The sequence below is a fragment of the Adiantum capillus-veneris genome, chromosome 17 (assembly GCF_014529385.1).
Source record: "Adiantum capillus-veneris isolate H3 chromosome 17, ASM1452938v2, whole genome shotgun sequence".
Taxonomy (NCBI): Eukaryota; Viridiplantae; Streptophyta; class Polypodiopsida; order Polypodiales; family Pteridaceae; genus Adiantum; species Adiantum capillus-veneris.
In genome coordinates, this window is record NC_140947.1 from 24812260 (window position 1) to 24835869 (window position 23610).

At 45.0% G+C, this 23610-nt stretch overlaps 1 protein-coding gene across 9 annotated transcripts in view; it reads right to left on the minus strand.

Moving 5' to 3' along the window:
• LOC147436936 (Zincin-like metalloproteases family protein) overlaps positions 1–23610 on the minus strand; it is a 178440-nt gene that overhangs the window by 96567 nt on the left and 58263 nt on the right. For 8 of the 9 annotated variants that reach the window (XR_015184782.1, XR_015184783.1, XR_015184784.1 and 5 more), the window contains 6 exons: positions 14730–14782; positions 14451–14505; positions 8894–9032; positions 8748–8802; positions 8238–8427; positions 153–248 (listed from right to left, as the gene is read on the minus strand). Coding sequence is in view for 5 of the 9 variants with exons in the window: in XM_086486329.1 (XP_086342455.1) it covers positions 153–248; positions 8238–8427; positions 8748–8802; positions 8894–9032; positions 14451–14505; positions 14730–14782 (588 nt within the window). In the remaining 4 variants the exon portion in view is untranslated. The remainder of the gene's footprint in view (positions 1–152; positions 249–8237; positions 8428–8747; positions 8803–8893; positions 9033–14450; positions 14506–14729; positions 14783–23610) is intronic. The other variant, XM_086486330.1, reaches the window with a different exon arrangement.

Consider the following 23610-nt stretch of genomic DNA (forward strand, 5'->3'; position numbering starts at 1 on the left):
ATTAATAGATTTAAGAAACTATATACTGTCGAGCTGGTCGCAAGCATTCTTGCTTATTCTTTCAGCATAAGAAAGGCCTTTTCTCTTGTCATTTATTGAGGATGTTGGACTTAAATATGGATCGGCATACATTGTAAAGAAAGGTGTGTTACCTGTGCAGTCTCATGTCGAGAAGCTATGAGATCATCAATAACGACAAGATTTCCCTTTGGTTTACTATAGCCCTCCATGTATGCTTGTCTTCTAATCTGATGAAAACAGATGACGAAATTGAAAATTTGCCAACACAGCGCAAATATTTTAAGACTATTCTCATTCAAAGATAAACAAAAACATATGCAAACAACTTATGAATGCTAAAGAAAATCCTAGGATAAACACTCGGGCCTCAAAAAAGACACTTCAGAAAATATCGGGTCTCACGCAAACGGCTTAAATGTTGAAAAGAAAAAAACTAGAGAAAACATTGTTGTGCGAGGGTTGCTAGCTGGGTGAGAGGACACATTTTGATTCGGCGGGATGGGACAGACAGCCTGCTGCATCACTCTCTGTTGCTGTTTTATCGCTGCCTGGATGTGCAGTCTTTTGCTGATGAGTTTTTTATCTGTAGAGGGATTCCTGCTCTGTTTGCAGAGATCGAGGATGCAATTGCCCTTGCTTGGAGAGAGGTGATGCAGGGCACTGCAGATTTCCCTATACATGAGGGCTCCTGGGGCCTTTTTGATACCCCTCGTACTCCCATTGCTGCTCATTTCACATGCTTTTCATAGTGGACTCGGACTCAGACACGGATGGCAATCATGCCCAATTTGTTTTTGTTACTATTTTTTCCAATGCATCTCTTTCTCAGCCCTATTCGTGTAGCAAGTGTCAGAGTAGGCAGCGGAAGATGCAATGAAGAGGTGAACTGGCCTCCGATCCGGTGGACACCTCAACTCCGACATACTTGGGCAGACACTCTGCTGGATCAAGAGCCGTCGGTAGTCTAGTGCACTAGAGGCGCTTGGCGGGACACCAGGGAATGGCAGTAGAGTGGACACCGTAGCCAGCCTACCACCAGAGTCCAGATATATGCAATTCTTCTTCAGAGATAATTGTTAGATTTTATGATGTGTGTAGCTACTGTATGTCTAGACAGTCAGTCTAGTATGAGTGGAGATAGGAGTCTTTGGTCCAGAGTCTAGACTGTACACCATAGTTACCCGGAACGGGAAATCGGAACGGGGAACGGGAAACGGCAACCGGTATGAAATGCCATTCCGTGTTTCGAACACTCACGTCTGAAACACGGAACGGGAATTCGGAACGCGAAGCTAGATTGGGAACGGGGAACAAAGACCTGAGAGTAGCCATTCCTTGTAACTATGCTGTACACTCATCACTCTCCCTGCACAGCCTCGACACCCCCATTGTACCTTGTGTGCACTTGGTCTGGTTGAGGTCCGATCGAGCGTGCCAAAAATGAGAGCATCTGTAGCACAAAAACTAGGCCGTGCTCTCTAATGAGGGTGCTCCTCAGTGCACTATGCAGCGAAATCTCACTCCATGGCACTAGCTAGACAACTGAAAGACGTGTTGACATACTGAAATGAAACACAGCAAGGACGATGTACTCAAAATAAACACAATGAGATGAGTGAAAGCCCAGTGTAAGCGCGGCTGCTCTCAATGTATTTGCTACAGACTCGCTGGCAGCAATTGTTCACATCCACTTGATGTGTTCCAATATGGGTCGTATTGAGCTTCTTAGATAGATTGTCCCACGCTGTACCAACAAGTGGTCAATGACTTTTCACCTTCTTCCAATCCACAGAGCAGAGAGGTCCTTGACCGTGCCCGCTCAATCTAATTCTTCAAACCTAAGCTGTCCACAACTTCAAACCTTCAAAGAAACAGTAAGGCCTTTTTACTATGGAGAAAAAGAACACACGAAGCCTAATGACCCTGTTCAGCAGCAGTGGCAAGAAAAAGGTCCTCCATAGGACTAAGCAAAGCAGGAACCCGCTACACCCAATTCTAGCTCCATTCCCAATGTTCAAGGAAACACAGAACCAGAAAAGGGCAAGCAACAGCTTCTTGGAATGCATGAACAACCAGCAAGTCTTGATCCTCTACAACCTTGGATCTACAGAAAATTTTATCTCTTGACATTGCAAAGCAATTGTGCCTTTACACCCGAACAGTTGCGCACTCCGATTACTTTAGGTTCTTCATTTGAGGGTTCTGATGCGAGGCCAGCTCAATCTTCGAATTGGTGAGAATTAAGATAAAGAATCAATTTTTATGGCACCCATAGAAGGACGTGACATTATCCTAGGAATGCCATGGCATTTTTGGATCCACCCGATCCCTGATTATTGTAGCGAGGAAAAGGTGTCGAGCTCTCTCAGTGCGGTATGCATGAAACCTCACTCCAACATAAGAAACATCACACACGAACATGACTCAAACACAAAAGTGGAATATGACTCAAGACACGACACGACTCAAAACACCACTGCAGACTCAACTCAATGGAATTCAACAAGCTCAAAGAACCATACAACTCTGGCTGGCAGCACACACAGCTCCAAGCTCAGGACTCAAGGTACAATGGGGGTGTCGAGGCTCCAATGTGCAGGGAGAGTGCCAATGTCGTGCAGAACTCTAGACTCAGCACTCGAGACTAGACGCTAGATCATACCAAGTGGATGATGCTGATCCCCCGACTAGAACCAACCACACATATGTATCTCCTAAAGGGCCACCAATGGTTGGCAGATATCCCAATCCAGCTAAGCCTATCTCCAAACTGAGGAGGTGGTGATCTGGCCACGGTGTCCACTAGACAACCACCCGTATCACTTGCCACGTGTTACTGCCCAGGAGAGAGTCCGTCCAGTGTGAACGCTAACCCAACTGCAACTAATTGCTTGCCCCGTGCCAGTGACATTGTAGCCCTGCTACAGGTTGCCCGCCACAAAACCACTCACTGTCTTGGTGAGACAGACACTAAAAAACTGGCACAGAATACTGAAACTAGAGAGGCACTTAAACAGGCAGAGGAAAAATGTAGACCAACCAGACTGCAGAAGCTGCGTTTAGAGAAGATACTAAGTTCTGAGGGAAAGGGATGTAGGCAACTGTAGGAGATGATGAAGAAGTACAGACACCCTGCCACGAGAGATAATCTGCCAGAAGCAGAAATTGAAGAATGCCCCAGCATGAACAAAAGCTTGAAAGTCACAAGGCGACTGTAAATGGGCCCAAAGGCCAAGAGTTGGCTACCAGAATGCTCCCGAGTTTAGATCGAGATTTGAATTCGCGAAAATTTTTCGGTATTCTTCAAGGCAAGCTCAAAATCTAACTGGAATTCCGCCGATGAATTTATCAACGCCTTGTATCTTGTTAACATTGGAGAGTGGAGGGGAGGGTAGGGGATAAGGTGGTGAGGACTAGGAAGGAGGGGAGGGGGTGGATAGGGGCCAGGGGGAGGGAGGGGGTGGGTAGGGGCGAGAGGGACTGGGTAGGGGCGAGGTGAGAGGGAGGGGGTGGGTAGGGGCGAGTGAGAGAGAGGGTAGGGGTGAGTGGGGGTGGGAAGGGGAGGGTAGGGCTAAGTGAGGCTGGGAGGGGGTAGGGAGGGGTGGGGAGGGAGGGGTTGAGGAACAAAGAGAGAGGGGAGGGAGGGGGAGGTAGGGGACGAGGGGATAAATAGGGGTAGTGAAGCCAAGAAAAAGGAGGCACAAAACCAGAGTTTGTATAGACCCGGGCAAAGCTACTCGTCTGCGCTGTACATGGGCTAGCAGAGCCGGGTGGGTATCAGAAACGCCAAAGTTTGCTCCCTTCGTGGGGTCTGTAGAGGGCACTACTGAAGATTGCAATGTAGGTGAAGGAGTTGTCGCCTCTAGGAGTAGAGAGACATCAGTGTCATTGTCACAAACTGCTGATGTGTCAAAGCCCTAGAGAAGCGAGCCAACTTGCAGATGCGGGCCGAGGGGCCTAAACCCTAAGAAGAACAAGTAACAGAAGAAGAAGTCCTACCAACTTATGGGGACCCCGTCCAATGGGGCCCAAAGTGACATAAAGGAAATAAAGCAGGACTCACACACACACACACACACAAGAACTTGCGAAGCAAGCTGATGACGTGGCAAATTTTCAAAAATCACGCTGGCAGATGATGTGGCAGGACTGGACGGATTTCTGCTTTTCACGCTGGCGGTGCTGACGTGGCAAGATTCTACAGATTTCCATGAATTGCGTTGGCAGCTTTTTGGCATTGCTTTTGGACCAAAGGCTTTTGAGTTTTAAAGACTTTTCACTGTAACTGCTTTTCAAGCCAAGGGCCTTTAAATATGAGGTTAGGGCTCATTCTCTCGCATGCTTCCTAGACAAGGTGCAGAGTCTGGAGTACCAACTTGTACTGTGTTGATGCAATATAAAGAAATACCGAAAGGGACGCCAAGGTTTGGGGCCAATACTCTCTGGGGTGGAATTCCGCCACTCCGTGTCGCGTGTCGTCTCTCTCTCTCTGAGTTCAGTTGTTATTGAAGTGCTAAAAGTCTATTTCAGTCTGTTCTTTTCTATTGGCACGTGGTGCCAGTCTTGTGACAATGGTATCAGAGCATCAGGCGTGTGCTTTTCTGAAAGCATACCGGTCCTACAACAGAGCAGACAGAGCTATTGGAATTTTATTTGAGGTATCTCGAACTTGCGAAGCAGGCTGATGACGTGGCAGAACTTTACGGATTTCCGCTTTTCACAGTGGCAGTGTTGTCGTGGCAGGACTATACGGATTTCCGCTTTTCACACTCTCGGTGCTGACATGGCATGACTCTACGGATTTCCGTAAATTGCATTGGCAGCTTTTTGGCATTGCTTTTGGACCAGAAGCTTTTGAGTTTTAAAGGCTTTTTACTGTAACTACAGAAATATTGTCTATCCAAGCAAGTCTCCACCATGCAAGAACTTATGGACCATGCCGCAATCGGTTACAAACTGATGAAGGGAAAGCTAGAGTTTACCACAAAAGAATTTCCGGCCACTAACCACAACTCTCGCCAACAAAGAACAAATTCTCGAGAGTCTCGTGAAAGTCAACCACAAAGGCCTCATTTGACACCTCAACAACGAGACACCTTACTACAAGAAGGCCGATGTTTTGGATGCTTTCAAACAGGACATAACTATTTTGGTTCTCCTCAACGCACTGATAGACCCGCAGAGCCGACTCCCACGTCGACAGAAACCAAGGACCATCTCCAGCCAAACGAGCTAAACCGGCTATTGGATTAGTACCTGACATCTATGGCATACGCCTTAAAAGTACGAATGAATTGTGTCGAGCATATGGCAAAGTCAATGGCTTCAAAGCCCTTATTTTCTTTGATTCCGGAGCTACAGAGAACTTCATCCATCCAGGATTCTTAAAGCAGATGCACTTTGATTATGATGCAGAGGGTGGAGAAATTGAAGCTGAGCTAGCCACGAGGCAAACTCAGAAAGTGGTACCGCTCATTGGTGCTCTTCCAGTGACTATTCAAGATTATCATGGAAAAGCTGATTTCCGCATCATGAAGTTGGGCAATTGTGACGTTCTATTAGGCATGCCTTGGCATGAGAAGAATGATGCGACTCTCTAGGTTCGGAACCGAACCATCACCGTGATGCAGAAGGGCAAGTCAGTCGTCCTCAAAGTTGGGTTGTCCGAACAAAACCCTGAATGAACTTTCTAGTTGTTTTATAGTTAGATACTTTTGAGCTTTGTTTGAGAAAGTATTGTTTGAAACTTTGTTTGAAATGGATGGTATGTGTTTTGAACCTGTCTTGGAGCTGATTTGAAATGTTTGACTCTAGTTTTGATACTGGTTTCAATAGTTGGTGATTTTACTCCCGGGTGAAGGGTGAGAAATGCAATTTGAGAATGCTTGTTCATACTCATGGCCCGGACCCTTGTGGTTATTTACAGGGGGAGTATTAAGAAGTCTGAGTAGTGGTTACTCTCAGCACCTCCAAACGACGCAGGCTGCGGTCTAGGGGGCGTTTGGTTGTAAAAGGCCTCTATATCTCATGGCCCGGACCTTTTTAGGTTATTTGCGGGAGGAGTGATGAGGGAGTCGTTGAACAGCTCATGGCCCGGACCTGGATGGTTATTTGCGGGGGGAATGTTCATCGGTGGCTTTATGTTTCTATGTCTTGTAAGATGCATATGTGAGCATTTGTGTTGCATTGTGATGTGCCAACCACTGAATATTCCTAATTGGATGAGATTGCTTGGATATGTAATTTTAGTGCCTCAAGACACCCGTGAAAGATCAGTACGGTATGGGTGTGATGGCTAATTTTACTACGCCGGAATATCAACAGTTCCGATATGGACGAAAGGAGAAGCTAACTCCTTGATCAAAAGAGCCAAAAGGAGAAGCTAACTCTTTAACAAAAAGAGCAAACTGATTGTCCCTCGGAATGACCGTCGGAAATTTTTATGAGCTTTGCAAATATGTTGTAATCGCGAACGATTACTCTCTTTCAAGAAGGGGAGATGTCACAAACTGTTGACGTGTCAAAGCCCTAGAGAAGGGAGCCAACTTGCAGATGCCGACCGAGAGGCCTAAACCCTAAGAAGAACAAGTAACAAAAGAAATGCCCTACCAACTTATGGGGACCCCGTATGATGGGCCCCAAGTGACATAAGGGAAATAAAGCAGGACTCACACACACACACAAGAACTTGCGAAGCAGGCTGATGACATGGCAGATTTTTGAAAATCACGCTGGCTGATGACATGGCAGAACTGTACGGATTTCCTCTTTTCACGTTGGCATTGTTGACGTGGTAGGACTGTACGGATTTTCGTAAATTGCGCTGGCACCTTTTTGGCATTGCTTTTGGACCAAAAGCTTTTGAGTTTTAAAGGCTTTTTAATGTAACTGCTTTTCAGGCCAAGGGCCTTTAAATATGAGGTTAGGGCTCATTCTCTGGCATGCTTTCTAGAGAAGGTGCAGAGTCTGGAGTATCGGCTTGTACTGTGTTGATGCAATATCAAGAAATACCGAAAGGGGCGCCAAGGTTTGGGGCCAATACTCTCTGGGGTGGAATTCCACCACTCCGTGTGTGTCGTCTCTCTCTCTCTCTCTGAGTTCAGTTGTTATTGAAGTGCTAAAAGTCTGTTTCAGTCTATTCTTTTCTATTGGCACGTGGTACCCGTCTTGTGACAGTCATCCCCTTTGAAATTGACATCTTTTTGTTGTAAGCCGCCTTGAAGAGGCTTGGTGAAGGGTAGTGGAAGATGAAGTTGTGAAGGGGCGAGTGTCGAGTTGGCAAAAGTCTATTCGCTCTGAGCAAGTAATTTCTGGGCCCACAGGAGACACAGAACAAAATCAAGTCCTCTAGCTTTTTAGCACATTAGTTCCTTTTTTATCAGCCCCTTCCTCACCGTATGGCAAAGCTTAGTGGAGATATCTCTTCAGTGTTCCATCCATTGTTCTTGTCCAGCCTTCTGCAGTCCATTTCCATCCACTGGACTCCAAATATCTGGCAGCCAGTGGACTGCTGGTCTGCTTGGCAGTGTACGGCCACTAGGGAGTTGTGTGGTAGATCCACCTACCACTCATTGGTGGCATTACCACTCATCGGTGGCATCATCAGTAGACAACCATGACTACATCAACTCAGCCAATTATGAATCAAGGAAGTTCCATATCTTATTTGGTACTCACGCTAGTCTTGTCTAGGTCAGAATCTAAATAGTCTGCACTGCACCGTCTCCATGCATTGTGGTTTCTGAGTTTCAACTCTCCTTATTCCATATTACTGCCTCAGTCTGGAGCTGACAGTGCTGCCATTCGACTTTCTGAAACAGAATATAGAGGTTCAGCTATTTGATCTATATCACACGGGGTTGTTACATGTTCATGCAGTCTTTCCGTTCTTGTTACACTGCTGTCTTTGACTTCTATGGAGCGAGTAAATTTCAAACGGATCTTATGAATTCGGTTGCTTATGAAAGGCAATAAATTACTACTGATCACTCCAAAAACTTGCAACGAATCCACACTGTGTCCATCTCTCTGATACACCAACAAGATAGCTGTCAAGCCTTTGCACAAGCATTAAGAGAAATAATATACACAGCTATTTCCATGAAACGCTAGCCTTTTTTCAATTGTTTGATGTTTTCAGTAAAATGGTCTCAAAGTACATTGACCGAGGTTAAGCCTAGAACTGTGAAAACTAGAAACCTCCAGTTTGTGCATACCTCTCTATCTTTGACCCATTTTAAGATAGTACAGAGGTTCTCAGAGTCAGTTGTGACGCGCACGCCATTCTTGACAACACCTTTTTCAGACCAAGAAATTGGCTTTATAATTCTTGAAATAGGTTTTGGAGCTCTGGATGCCGGGAAGATATCTATGTGACCAGGATCTTCCAGAAGATTTTTCATAAACCTGCCAGTCATAAAGCACATAATTGATAACATGAGCATTTAACCAACTATCTATAGAGCCACAGGCTACAATGGCAGTGGAATTGGCAGGGCCAATGATGGTTAGGTTTGAAAACAATTACTCCGGTTCAAGTCAAGGGAGGCGGGTTTCGATTAAAAGAAAGAGACCACTGCCAGATCAACGTGTGACGCCCCTCACAATCTCTATTGCTATGGTTTCCACATAAACCCCCATTAGGCAGTTTACTGGAAGCCTATCTATGTACGACTGAGGTCCAGAGATGCCTGACCTTAAAGACGAGAGAAAGACACAAAACATACTTCCGTTCAAGTTGGGTTGTTTGCAGATGGAGTTGCCGAATGCGCTCTTGCTTTTCTGTGCCCAGAAAAGGGGTGACTTAGTCAGCCATCACATTAAAATTTAAATCATGACCGCCTTCTGGCTCAAAAATAAAAATTGCACTGACCATGACAAAGATGGACTCCACCTCGCTCAAACTCGACTCGATGAGTGAAGGCTGCTCTCTTTGCTTCCTCTGTAGTCAAGGCTTTAGCCTTCTCTACTTTGACAATAGCATCATAAAGGACAGGATTTGTATTCAATCTCTGCAAGGAAGGACAAATTGCAATTCATCAGCATCTTTGATGAGTTCCTTACTGACAATAAGCATTATGTATTCAAATTGATAGTTGCTTCAAAAACACTCTTGCAATAGCACTTCGCTTCCCATATCCTGATTGCAATGTTTAAGGTCATGACAAAAGCTCCACCCCATAAATATGAGCAGAAAGTTGACAAACATTAAAAATCAATGAATCTCAGCCTCGTGTCGATAGACCCTCATCCAGCCACAGGTGCCCCTGATCTTCCTTGCCGCCTATTGCCCCTGCACGCGCATTTACCTCAACTGAAGAAAGCCAGCTGCTGGCAAGAGTAGCCTCATACTCTGATAAAACCAACCAGAAGTACTTCTGGGAGACAGAAAACAAAGCGAGGATGCAAGTTGGAATCTCAATAATAAAAATCCTATTGTGACAGCAGCACCCTAGTAAATAAGGATTAGTCTCAACTGAAGCCAAACACCAAACACAGCGTCAACTCGCGATTGTGCAGGCATGGAGAACACTGCCAACACATAGAGATCCAGCTAAGCATCCCCACAAAAATAGACGACCTTGAAAGGCAGCTAATGTTCTATGGACGCATGATCACTTACCATCACCACACATCCTGTACTGCATATTCCATATTATGCATTACAATGCCCAGCTACCCAGGATGACGGCTGGAGTTTTTCATGTGCTTCGTTTGCACTGAAAAATAAAATGAACATCCCCTGCACTTAAAGTCCCGCAGCCTGTTTTCATCAGAAAACTGGGCAGCCGGACACATAGGAGTGAGAACGTCCTGGATTACATGCTGAACATGTAGCGCATACCCAAACTACATGTTCCAGCTGCTTCCAAGCATGAAAGCAAAGTCCTGTCAACATCAGCTGTACGGACCTCCGCATTTTGCTTTGATGCCACGTGGCAAGCTGTACGGATTTCCGCCATTTGTGCTGGCTGCTTTTGGGGACAGTTTTTGGACCAGATGCTTTTGGGATTAATTGCTTCTGGACTAATTGCTTTTGGGGCTCTTCTTTTGGGGCATCCCTTGTAAGAATAAATAGAACCCTTGGGGCCTCACTCTGCAGAGCATCTGCACGCAAAGTCTGAGAGCAAAGGTCTCTCGGAATTTGTACTTTGCTCAAGCATTAATATAAAAAGAAATATCGAAAGGGCGCCAGAATTTGCAGCCAATACCTTTGGGCACAAAACTACGCCGGACAGTGTCGACTCAAATTTTAAAGTGTGATAAAGTTGTGAAGTAATTTTAAGTGATTCTCTCGTGTGTCTTGCTAGATTTCGGACTTGGGGTGCCCAAGTCTGTAACAGTGGTATCAGAGCTTCAGACGTGTGCTTTTCTCAAACTATATTGGTCCTCCAAAGTTTACTGGAAATTCTATTAAAGAATCTGTGTGACCGGACCCTGGACTTATTAGCCACTCCCACCCTTACTTCATCATGCATCAGTCACACTCCCGTCTTCATCGTTCTGTCTTACAAGGCATAAGCCATAAAGAACCCAAGATTACACATGGATTCAAATGATGAATCCCGCAAGAATCAGACGAACCCACCCGATAATTCCGGATCAGGTGAAAGTACGAAAAATTTAAATGGGCAATCGGAACAAGAGTGCGGGCCTCCATGGCCTACGGAGTATGAACGCGAAATTTTTGACTTGGCATCCGATTGATGAGATGCATTACCGATGGCCTACGGCCATCAATTCACCATTGAAGTGCGCATTGAAGAAACCACATGTCCCGTGGATGTACACTGAAGATGAACTTGATGATGTGATCAAACGAAGAGTCAACCAATTATTGAAGACCACGAAGCCTCCAAAGAGATTCAGCAAGGGAACATATTACCCTGGTTATTTGGGTCAACATTCTTCTTTTGCAAATGCACAAAATACCAAGAAGCATGTATGCTTCGAGGGTGTGTCCAATTCGTCCTCATCCTCTGCTGACACTTCCAATAGCTCTTCCTCTTCTGATTCCAGTGATGAGGACAAAAAGGGCAAGAAACGATAGAAGAACCAAAGATGTGGAAAGAACAAGAAGGCAGCCAAGGAAAGAAGATCCTACCGCAGATCCCGAAAACTTTCCGACAATTCTGAGGAGGATTCATCCTCTTCTAAGAGTTTGAACTCTGATGACCAAATGATTTATTCTAGGAGGAAGCACTTTTATAGAGCCAATCAATATGAATTTCTCGAAGATAAGAGCAAGAACACCAAAGAATTCAAGGAGGAAGGACAAGCAATAAAATTTGATACCTTTTCAGGTTTTCGAGATGCGCACAAGGCCCTGGATTTTATTCAACAGTTTGACATAGCTTTTTCTGGAGGACGCTATTCAGAGCACTCCAAAATTAGAAGGACAGCATCCTACTTGAAAGAAAATGCATGAGCATGGTGGTGTAATCTTCAATTACAAAAAGAAGCATTGACAAAGTGACTAAAGTTCAAAAGACTTTTTATTTCCTCGTGGCTCACTTAAGAGTACGAACGTGACGTGAAGTTCAAAAGACTTTTTATTTCCTCGTGGCTCACTTAAGAGTACGAACGTGACATGATTACTACCTAGAATCATCTTCGGATGGTGAAGGCAGATACTTATTGCGAGAAATTTTGGGATGTTTTTCTACCTGCTTCATCCTTTAAGAGGATCAATTTTAAGCAGCAAATCGAGTGATTTTGTTGTGGACTGCCCAAAGAGATACGAGACTACTGCTTGTTACAGAAATCTCAGTCCATACAGCAGTTGAAGCGAGGCTTTGCTATGCATTCGGGTAACTTGACTTATCCATCAAATCAACCTTCAACAAGTGATGACAGAAGCAGAAGACAGAAAGATACACGACCCCGATTGACAGAGGAACAGAAAGACAAATATCTCAAAACAGGAAAGTGTTTTGAATACGGGAACAAGGACATATATCGGCACGGTGCCCTAAAAAGGCACAAGAATGAGAACAACCGACATACTAAAATAGAGTTGGACTAGAAGATACTTGCTCTGGAACAGATAGTGGATAGAAATAGATATTGATGTGTTGACAATATTTTTATTTTATAACTTTATGAATGAAAGATTTTGAAATAGGACTTTTCGAAGATGACTTTGATTAATGTTTTTTGGAAGATCCTGCTATTTGTGCGCAGATAACAAGTGAAATCGAGAATGAGATCGATTCGAGATAAGAATCATGAATTTTGAATGATGATGATGCATGATTGAATGAAACTGTGGTGAGTGCATCAAGAGTTCCCAAGGGATGAGATGGCTACACAGCAATAAGATGACTAGCACTGAATGATTGAAACACTCTGCTCAATATGAACACAATGTCTGTCTAATGAACTGGAATTCCCGAAAATGATTACTTACACATGTGATTGTGTTTGAGTGCAGGGATTGAAAGATGAAATGATTGACAAAATGACTGTAGCATTTCAGGTTGAGAAATCTACGGACATGATCGCAATAAGGATTAGTTAATCCGACATCAGTGAGGTCCGGTGTGGATCTAGATGTGATTGCTAAATACATTGCCAGGAATCATGGTCCTAGATCTGAATGGATTCTATGTGATATGATCTGAATGTGATGTGATTGTCGTCTTTGTACAAGTGCTAGATAACAAACAAACTAACTAAATCATTGTGTTTGCTACGAAACAAAACTAGATAAAACAAAACATTATTAACTTAAAAATGTTTTTAGAAAAGGCATGCGTAAAATAAGTTGACGCAATTTACTTGGTTCAAAACAAGTAGTCAACTTTAAGCAAAAAAGGATAAGATGTCTTAAAAACTTAATCCTGGAAATCAAACTTCACACAACAACTGTGTGTATTGCAAGTTTTAACTATGTGTATTGCAACCATTGGCATAAATGTGTGGAAAGCATCTTTTTTTTATATCTCATAATCTTTGGCCCACTACCCACTACATTTTTGAGGACCTTCATGGATGACTTCTCCAGTGCACACTGCTCTACACCTCTCCAAAGCTTTGAAAAGAACCTCTAACAGGTCACTGCTACTTTTGGTAAGTATTGAGAACTTAAGCTTAACCCCAACAAGTGTCATTTCTTGGTGACTCAAGGTACACTTCAAGCTTAAACAGTGTTTTCTGCCTAACCCAACAGAGGATTGCTATATTGTGATTAACTCGTTCCATCAATCCTTAGCCGGTGCAAAGCTTTTGTAGACCATGTGGGGTATCATCGTTGTTTCATTTGCATGTATCCTGATGTGCTAGGCTTCTTACCTGCTTAACCAATTTCTCTCTTCCCTACTAGTGGTCTGCGTAAGCTTAAACAGTGTTTTCTGCCTAACCCAACAGAGGATTGCTATATTGTGATTAACTCGTTCCATCAATCCTTAGCCGGTGCAAAGCTTCGTAGACCATGTGGGTTATCATCGTTGTTTCATTTGCATGTATCCTGATGTGCTAGGCTCCTTACCTGCTTAACTAATTCCTCTTTTCCCTACTAGTGGTCTGCGTAAGGATCAAATGCTTTTCACTACCTCAAAAAGAGGCTGCCTGAAGCTCCTATTCTCGTGGTTCCCGACCGGCCAGTCACCTTTCATGTATATACAAACGTGAGCATTAGAATACAACTTGATTTAATATGCCAGGCGCCTCCTAACTAAGGTCAAACATAACTATAGCTCAACTAAGCTTGAGTGTGCCCTTCAATAGTTCAAACCTCCTAGCTGTACCGTTCACAGTCATCACGGATCACATGCTCTCATGACCAAGGTACTTATTAAACAAACCACAACTTTCTGCCAGAGAATGGAGGTGATTACTTTACTTCTCTTCGTGGTTTTTGATTCTGATGTGGTTCTCCATCTGGGGAAAAATCATCTAATGGCTGATCATTTGTCAAGAACTCATCTGATGTCTCTTCTACAAGTACTGAGGATGACCTACCAGACAGTTTCCTCTACAAGGTAGATATTGCAGCTGGGTAACTAGATGCTTTCCACTTACTCTCAATAAAGGCCTATCCTCCTGGTCATATCCACTAGAAAAGAGAAACCTTCTCAGCAAAAGCAAGCCCTGCACTTAGGTGGACAGCTCTCCAAAGCTGGCCCAGACACTATTCTTCACAAAAGTGTCTCCCCCCCCCCCCCCCAACCCACCCACCACAATGAAGTTCATCCGCCCTACTGTTGTACATGACAAGAACATGGATCAGGAGTTGTTCATTATGTTCTAGCTGAGTTCTAAGTTTTTTTCTCTGCACTCCTGATTCAGAGCACATGTGGCAAAGATTCCTCTTGATATAAGGGCGACTACAAGAAACCACTATAAGACTTATTTTCAGATTGCTTTCACTGATTTATGGGTAAACAAGTATCAAATGAAGCAGCAGCATAATCTGAAAGAAGACTTACATTGAGATACTCATATATTGTCATAGAAGCTCGGCTTGCCTCCTCTACAAACTCCCTGCAGCTCATGTTTGCGATTGCAACCGCAGTTATTGCATTTTAATCATTGAAAAACACACTCTACAGATTGTGAAATAAAAGCATAACAAAGCACATTTAAAGCATGAAAACATAACCTCTGAAGACATCAAGCGAGAGTTCCAAACATGTTGCATAATCTAATGTTCCTACCAAGTGTCTTATTGTCAAATAAAGCCATCAAGCCAGACAGAGACCACTTACGAGTCACAATGAGTGTTCCTACAAAGCTCCGCTGAATCGACTACTGTACATACCTGCTTGCAATGAGAAAATATTGGAAACAAGCATCAATAATGAGCTTTTTCCTTCATATATAAACTTAGATTAGTCTGATCACTATCACTCAACATAAGACGGGTTTTATGGCCATCAAAACCGCATAATCCATAATCAATTCACCATCTTTTAACTAACCACTATAGAACACATTAAAACCTTTTTATGAGTTGTTAAAATTAACATTAGACTATCAAAATCTAAACGTAATCTCAAAAACACCCAAGCATGTCAAACGAGTTTTCAACCAAAGAATATGTTTGATCTATAAAAAAAGGCTGAACTTTGAGCTATGAGAGGGGCTAAAACACTTGCATAAAACATACAGTCTATGACAAAGCAAAAATAACAAATTGTTTAGTTCAAATGTCAAACAAACTAACAACTACTTAAAAATGATTTCGACAAAAGAGAATGGCAAGAAGATGTCTCAACCCACGAAACTTGCAAAACCTTCAAAAACTATTGAGCCCTTTATGACACTTTCTAACATATTTTGTCATTAACGTTTTATTTAGCACAAATTGTCATTAAGAGGGGGATTTGAGCTTCCATAATTTTTCATTATCTTTCATTTCCTCCTAAGCTCTTGAAACAGGCAAGAAGACAAGATTTAGAAGTTCCTGGACAATGCACTGCTAGATAAAAATGAGAAGGCCTATGAGCCACGGGTATGGCTAGTGTTCGGTCCAATAGACATTGAAATCCAAGACGTTGAGCAACATTTATGAAGCCTAGGCAATGTTTTAAATGCCAGTTTTCAAACTGCCCAAAGGGATACAACTCCTCTATCAAGAGGGTACATTGATGATTGTACACAAGGATGAGTGTAACTGAAGGGCACCACATGCCAACATAAAGGAACAGATTTTAGACGCTTCAAACAAAGAGAAACACTGCAACACGAGACATGGAGTGGTGAAGTTCCACCCCAAGCGAGCACTGGCCCCAAACCATGGTGCTTCTTTCGGTATTTCTTTATATTGCTTCAACTCAGTACAACGGCGGCACCCATGCTCCACATGTCAACAACCAGCAGTGCAATTCGCAGAAGTCCGTACACTCTGCCATGCCATCAACCAGTGTGATTTACGGGATGTCCGTACGACAACCACGTCATCAGCAGCTACGCAATAGTATAAGTGTGTGTGTGTGTCATTGGACGGGGACCCGTATGTTGGTTGGGGGTTAGAATCTTCTTTTGCTTCTGCAAGGGTTTAGGCCCCTGGGCTAGGATCTGCAGGTTGGGTAGGGTTAGGCTCGTGAAGTCCTAACCCGTTAGGTCTTGAGTGGCTTGACAAGTCAGCAGTTTGTGACATCCCCCCTTCTTGACAGAAGAGTAGTCGTCCACGATAACAATATATCTGCAAAACAAATCAAGCTATCTCAAAAATATATGAGGGTCATTCAATTTTTCTCATTCCATATCAGAGCTCTTGAGATTCCAACATGGAAAAATTAGCCATCACACCCAGACCGCGCTGATTTGTAATCACAGGTGCCTCCTTGCACTAAAATTTGTAGCAGGGCTACAGTGTCACAGGCACTGGACAGGCAGTTAGTTACAGTTGGGTTGAGTCCACACTAGACGGACTTTTGCCCGAATAGTGACACGTGGCAGGCATGCGGGTGGTGCTCTAGCGTTCGCGGGATCAGACCACCACGACCACAGTTTTGAGATAGTCTTAGCTAGATTAGATATTGGTGAGCCGTTGGTGGCTCTTTATGGTTGTACATATCCGTAGTTGTTTGGGTTTTATGAATCGTCTATTTTTGTGTGGTCAGTCGTCTAGAGTGAATCATCTTGAGTTGTACACAGCACGTCTACACCATCCCTGCACAGTTGAGCCCCGACACCCCCATTTCTATGAGATCTGGGCTGGAGTTGAGTGTGTTGCCATGCCAAAGTCTGTATCGGTTTCTCTGAGTTTGTCGATGTTCATGATGTTCACGTTTAGGTTCTGCTGAGTCGTACTGTTGTTGCTCTGTTGTTCATTGTCTTCTATGTTTGCATTTGTGCAGTGAGATATCACGCACAATGCATTGAGGGGCACCCACTATAGAAGGCACAACACATTATCTCCGCTATAGGTGCTCTCATTTATGGCACACCCGGTGGGACCTCAACTGAAGTTTCACTCCACGGTGCCTACAGGTTGAGGAGCTGGCTCGCTTCAGCTCTTGCCTATGTTGGTCAGGACTAGCTTAGTCCAGCTTGGTCTGTCCACCTCAATATTAAACCAGCTAGTCTAGTCACTCGTCCTGGCTCATCTTGGTCTAAGTCTCTCGTCCTGGTCTAGTAGTCTCTAGGCTGGGTCTAGTCCTCTCTCGTCGTCCAGGTCTAACCAAGAGGTCTAGTCACTTGCCCTAGTCTAGTGGAGTCTAGACCAGTGTGCAGTAAGTAAAGGTCTTCATGCTCAAGGCTTGGGTGGGCTTGTGGTTACTACATGACACATACAAGGCAGTCAAAAGAGCGACAAAGCCCACTACTAAGTCCTTTGAAGTACTACCACAAGAAGCGTCAACCCTTCGTGCCAAGCAAAAGTCCACCAGCCCCATTACCCCTACCTTCCCCCTCAACCAGTTCTACACCTCCCAGTCACCCCCATCAATGAACTTCTCATCCACTGTATTACAGCAAGCTCCAGTGCAACAAGCTCCTGCACAGACAGCCATGGAAGAGCTCACGAGCGTTCTAGCTAAGATGAATATTAAGTTTCCGACTTTCAAGGGTCTCTCCAAAGAGGATGCTGACGACCATGCCCGGAGGTTTGTCTCTCTGTAGAGGTCGTGGCCTCAACCGAGAAGATGGATTAGCAGACAAGTGGTACAATCAGTTTGCAGAGAACCACTTTACTACTTGGGCTACATTAAGACAACAATTTTGTGAAGCTTTCAGACCAGGCAACTTCCAAGAAAAGGTTCTGGATGAGTTGGCCAACCTGCTGCTTCAGCCCAAAGAGACTTTTGCAGAACTCATGACCCGAACAAAGTCTCTGGTCGCCAAGCTTCCTCAGCAACCAGGTGAGTTTATGGTCAAGAAATGGGTAGAGAAGGCTCTTAAAAAGACTTCTCAGCAAAAACTTAGGGAAAATCTCCGACATGACGCCACCCTGGAGGAGTTTGTTGCGATTGCTACTAGGATAGAGGGGGCAAGGAAGCTGTTTAGACTCTTCTCAGGTAGAGACTGCCTCTGTACTCTTGGAGAGTCCATCTAACCCTTTGACTTCTTTACGTAGGGAACTTGAAGCCCTAAAACTACAACGCGCTCTTCAAGGGGAGAAATCAATCTCTCTTAGATAAGAGAAGGCCCAACATCATGAGGCTTTTGATCAAATCAAGAGGGAGCTAGAAGAGCTTAGGTCTCAGTAGGAGACTAAGGCTATGGTATGGTGCAGCTCATGCTGCTCTCCACGACACCCTCCACAGGATTGTCCCCTTCATGCTTATTTCCACTTCTGCAAAAAGTTTGGACATGAAGACAAGGATTGCTAATATATCAAGGGATTGCGGCAAATACAACAAAGTCTCGGTCCTTCTCTCCAAGAAGGCCTAGCACCTTATGGCCATCCAAATTACATGCCACCTTTGCTCAATACCCCTACTGTCCAAGGTATGTCAGGTACTTTTCCGTCTCAAAATTTTTATCATACTCATGCTCTCTCAACCCCTCAGAGCTTCTACACCTCTCGTCTCTAAAGGTACAAGACTTCACCGTTAGCTTGGATTTTGTGGTGGTCAGTCTTCCCCAGATGGAGGGAGGATTTCCTTCGCACACTAAGGCACTTCATGATTGGGGTAACGACACCATGTGGATACATGCTCCTAGTTCCCCCTTGCAACCAATTCGACTCGAAGGAGGCATGGTTCCAATTGTTCATCACAGCTCTTTGTCAATACAGTCCAACCCCGACCTCGAGCAGCCTACCCCACCTGACGGGTCTGACAAAGACCTACTGCAATGGTTGGAAGCTAGCACATCGATGCCATGCTATGTGGTCTCTATTCAAGCCTTGCCTGTGGATACACCCTCTTTCCCGAATCCTCATGAAACCAGTGACCCAAGTCATCCAGAAGAAAGTGTGTCAATCCCAGAAGCAAGTGTGTTAGTCCCTAATGATCATGCTTCAAGTGTTACCTTGATGGAAGTCATCGGCCTTGGTGAACCTATAATACATCATAGAAGGGGAAAGAAATCTCCTTTGCATGAGTTTGCCAACATTCCACCTCTTCCCTCAACACCCCCTGGGTCTGACGCCCCGCCCACTCCAAACCACTTTGCTATGTCTGAAAACTTACCCTTCGAGGAGCTTCTACCAGGATGGTTACAAGAGGAGTATACATAGTTTCAAATCGATCAGACACCAGCCCATGATGTCTCGAAGCTCGAAGAGGCTTCTCACTCTTCATCTTTTGAGGCACCCTCTCCAGCTACACCTCTTAACCCGGTCAAACAAGTCAACCTAGGCGACCCTGACAACCCTCACCACATCCTCTTAGCCGCTTGGTTATGGGAGCATCCCGCGCTACTCGATCAGGTAGTCTCTTTCATACACTCTTTTAAAGATTTTTTTGCTTGGTCCTACAAAGATTTGGAAGGGATCCCACCAGAATTGGGTGTCCATACTATCCCTCCGGTTCAAGGGGCTAAGCCAATCAGAGGCCGAGCTTACAAGTTCAACCCAAAGTATGCAGAAGCTGTCAAGTCAGAGCTAGAAAAAATGCAAGAGGCAGGGATCATTGTACCTGTGGAGCACTCTGAGTGGTTATCACCCATGGTGATAGCCCCTAAGAAGCAATCCAATAAAATCCATGCGTGCGTCGATTACCGCACTCTCAACAAGGTAACTATCCCAGACGGTTTTCCCACACCCTTCACTAAGCGTGTGATCGAAGATGTCACAGGGCATGTATTGTACAGTTTCATGGATAGGTTCAGTGGATACAATCAGTTGGGCATCCATCCAAGTGATCACATCAAAACGGCTTTTGTGACTCCTTAGGGGTATTTTCATCTACAGTAGAATGTCGTTTGGGTTGAAAAATGCTCCATCTTCCTTCAATCGCATAGTATATATCATATTTTGTCCCTTGCTTACAGATCATCTTCGCATCTTCATAGACGATTTTTCGACCTTCTCGGGTGCTCTGTGTTCAACCCCATTGGAGAATCTAGAGGAGCACTTTGCTCGGCTCTCTATTGTCTTCCTCAGGTGCAAAGAGGCACGTCTGAAGCTCAATCCAAACAAATGTCATTTTTTGGTCACTGAAGGTACACTTCTAGGCCATGTGGTGTCTGCCAAAGGTTTAGCACCTGACCCAGAGAAGATAGTAGCCATCTTGAAGTTACCTCCTCCCATCAACCCAAAAGGTGTTCAAAGCTTCGTAGGCCACACAGGCTATCATCGCAAGTTTATACGCATGTATGCACAGGTGGCTCAACCAGTGACTCGACTCACCAGTGCTATTGTACCCTTCCAATGGTCCAAACCTGAGACTGAAGCATTTGCATACCTCAAAAAACGCCTCACTCAAGAATCTATTCTAGTGGCTCCCGATTGGTCTCTTTCTTTTCATGTGCATACTAATGCCAGTCAACTGGCTGTGGGTGCTGTGCTGACTCAGCCTAGTAAGGAGTACAACTTGGATCGCCCTGTTCGTTATGCAAGTCGCCTGCTCACCAAAGCAGAGCACAACTATAGCACCATAGGAAGGGAAGGTTTGGCTATTGTGTATGCTTTACAAAAATTTTGCCATTATTTATTAGGGGTCCACTTCACAATTATTACTGATCACCATGCCCTGCGCTGTCTGCTTAATAAGCCGCAAGTTGGAGGTCAAGTATGGCGGTGGCTACTCTTATTTCAAGAATTTGATTTCGAAGTGGTACTAAGACCCGGCAAACATCATGTCCTTGCTGACCACCTCTCTCGCATTCACACAGGTGAAGAAGCAACCGGGATTGCAGATGACTTTCCTAATAGCAGTCTCTCTAAGGTGGATACCACCCCGGAATGGTACGGCGATGTCTTACATTTGCTATTTACTGGTCTGTACCCTGTGAGCGCGTCTCCACTACAAAAGGGAAGATTGATTTTGAAGTTTAGGCCATTCATTCTGATTGGAGGCAAGCTCTACAAGTCAGGACCAGATGGTGTTCTGAGACGATGTGTCTCCCCTCATGAAGTTGAGAATATTTGGAGGATGCCCACAGTGGTCCCACGGGTGGTCATTACCTTGGTCACATCACCTCCCAGAAGATTCTACAGAGTGGTCTATGGTGGCCCTATGTCTTTCGGGATGCAATTGCCTATGTGAAAGTATGTGATGTGTGTCAGCGCTGTGGACCTAAACCAAGCAAACAGTCCAACCGTCCTCTGCGGGTCTCTATGGCATGGCTGCCCTTTGAGAGATGGGGCATAAATTTTGTGGATCCAGTTGCTCCTCTGGCCCAACCAAGTAACCGGAAGTGTCTGCTGGTGGCTACAGATTATGCAACCAAGTGGGTAGAGCTATTGGCGACAAGTGATTGCACTGGTAATATTGTAGCCAAGTTTCTGCATGAAAATATTTTGTGCAGGTTTCGATGTCCATTGGAGATCACCAGTGATAGGGGCAGTCACTTTGTTAATAAAATGATATCAACCTTGCTAGCCAACTACAAGATTTTTCATCGTAAGTCTTGTTCTTATTACCCAAGAGCAAATGGGCAGGCCGAGAGCACCAACAAGGTTTTGATAGCCCTTCTGCAGAAAGCATGTCATCTCCATCCGACGTCTTGGGCTCAAGCTATCCACGGTACCCTTTGGGCATACCGCACTTCATTCAAAGCCACAATGAATCACACCCCATTTCAGTTAGCCTTCGGTTTGGAAGCAATAGCACCCTTCGAATTCAACTCAGGATGTCCGCGAGTAGGCAGTCTGCGTGCCAATGGGGGTTTGGGGTCTGCCTCTGTCTCTTGTCTCACCCTCTTGGAAGAAAGCCGCCATTTGGCTTCTCAGGCTCTTGAAGTAGAGCAGCTTTCTCACAAGGCGTGGCATGAACGCCATCTCAAAAAGCCAAAAATTATGCAAGGCTCACTGGTGCTACTGTATTAAGCTAGATATCAAAAAAAAGAAGTTGGTCCCAGCTTGGCAAGGACCATTCATAGTACAGGAGATTCTACCACAGGGGGGCAGTACAATTAATGACTCTGGAGGGTGCTTCTCTACCACTGGTAAATGGCTCCAGGATTAAATGCTACTACCCTTCACCAGAATCCATAGGTTGAAGTCACTCCCACTAGTCTTTCCATCCTGCCGGCTCACTTCTATCATTTGCCGTATCATAGTCTTTCTTTACCTTCCTCTTTGTCCCAATCTTTTGTCCCCCGAGTTTTTCAGTGGATTCCGGCTCTCAGTGGATTCCTGCTCTGTCAAATGAGTGACGTGTATTCTTTCATAGTTACATTTTCCTTGGGGTTAATTGTATCGATCTATTTATTGAGTTACTGAGGTCTCGATCTGTCCATATTTAATTGGGCATTTCTCTCTTCTCATGGAGCCTTCTCGAAGCTCTCTCATCTTCATTGCATTGCCGCTTTCCCTCCTTGGTGTCCCTTTTTTCAGAATATGCTAGTTGTATTACTCGTTTTTTCCCATTCATCTCATCTCACATGTGGAATTCAAGATCTGTTGGTTAGCCATGGTCAACATCGCAATCTATCCTTCCTTTGCCAAGGTTGTGGAAACCCATCTTTTCCCCTAGCTATGTTGTGTAGCATGCAACCTTTCCTTTCCTTTTATGGGATGCTCTTCACAAGAACTTACAGATAGAAATAGGAGGGGTTCCCTTGCAGAGTTTGTGTAAAAATTCACAGCTAGCGGAACTGGGAAAACTTTCTACTTCATGATTCGAGGGCATAAGATTTAACAACCAGGTTGCCAGCAGCTTCCCCTTATCCCCTGGCCAATTTCTACCTCCCTCCGCCCTACCCTGTCCCCTCGCCCCTACCTAACTTGCCCTCGCCCCTCACCTGCCCTCTCTCACCCCTATCCTCATCCCTTGTCCCCTCGCCCCTCACCACCCCTCCCTCGCCCCTACCTAACATCCCCTCATCCCTACCTCCTAGCCTCGCCCCTCCCTACCCTACCCTCATCCCTCGCCCCTACCTAACCTTCCCTCACCTGCCCTCTCTCACCCCTATCCTCATCCCTTGTCCCCTCGCCCCTACCTAACGTCCCCTCGTCCCTACCTCCTAGCCTCGCCCCCCTACCCAGTCCAATCGCCCCTCACCACCCATCCCCTCCCCTCGTCCTTACCCTAACCCCCTCACCCCCTCCCTACACTCTCTCGCCCCTAACCTCAGCCGTCGGTCTACTTTGCTTACCCTCACCCTGTGCAATTCCCTAGCCCCTATCCTCTCTATCCTGCTCCCTTTCGCCCTTCTCTTCCGTCTCAACCTATCGAGTGCAACGTTCGTCTATTTCTGCATTCTCCACAGACCGGACTACCTCCAACGATCTCACGCTTTTCGGCTAACTGCGTGAAGGTAAGCTTTTGTGGCTATGTAAGTTTCTGAGGATACAGACACAAAGTATGTTCACAACAACTCACGATGGCTGGTACAAGCAAGCAATCTCGTAAGAAAACCTTGTCGCGACAGAGACCCTCAACTGATACATCTCGAAGTTCAGCTGAGGAAGATGCAGAAAACTCCAGCCATGGCCTCACAGATCTGTCCTCGAGTGATCATAGTGATGAGAGTTACAAAGCTTCTATGGATTCCTCGTCAGCATTTGACTTCGGATCTGGCTCTGACTCT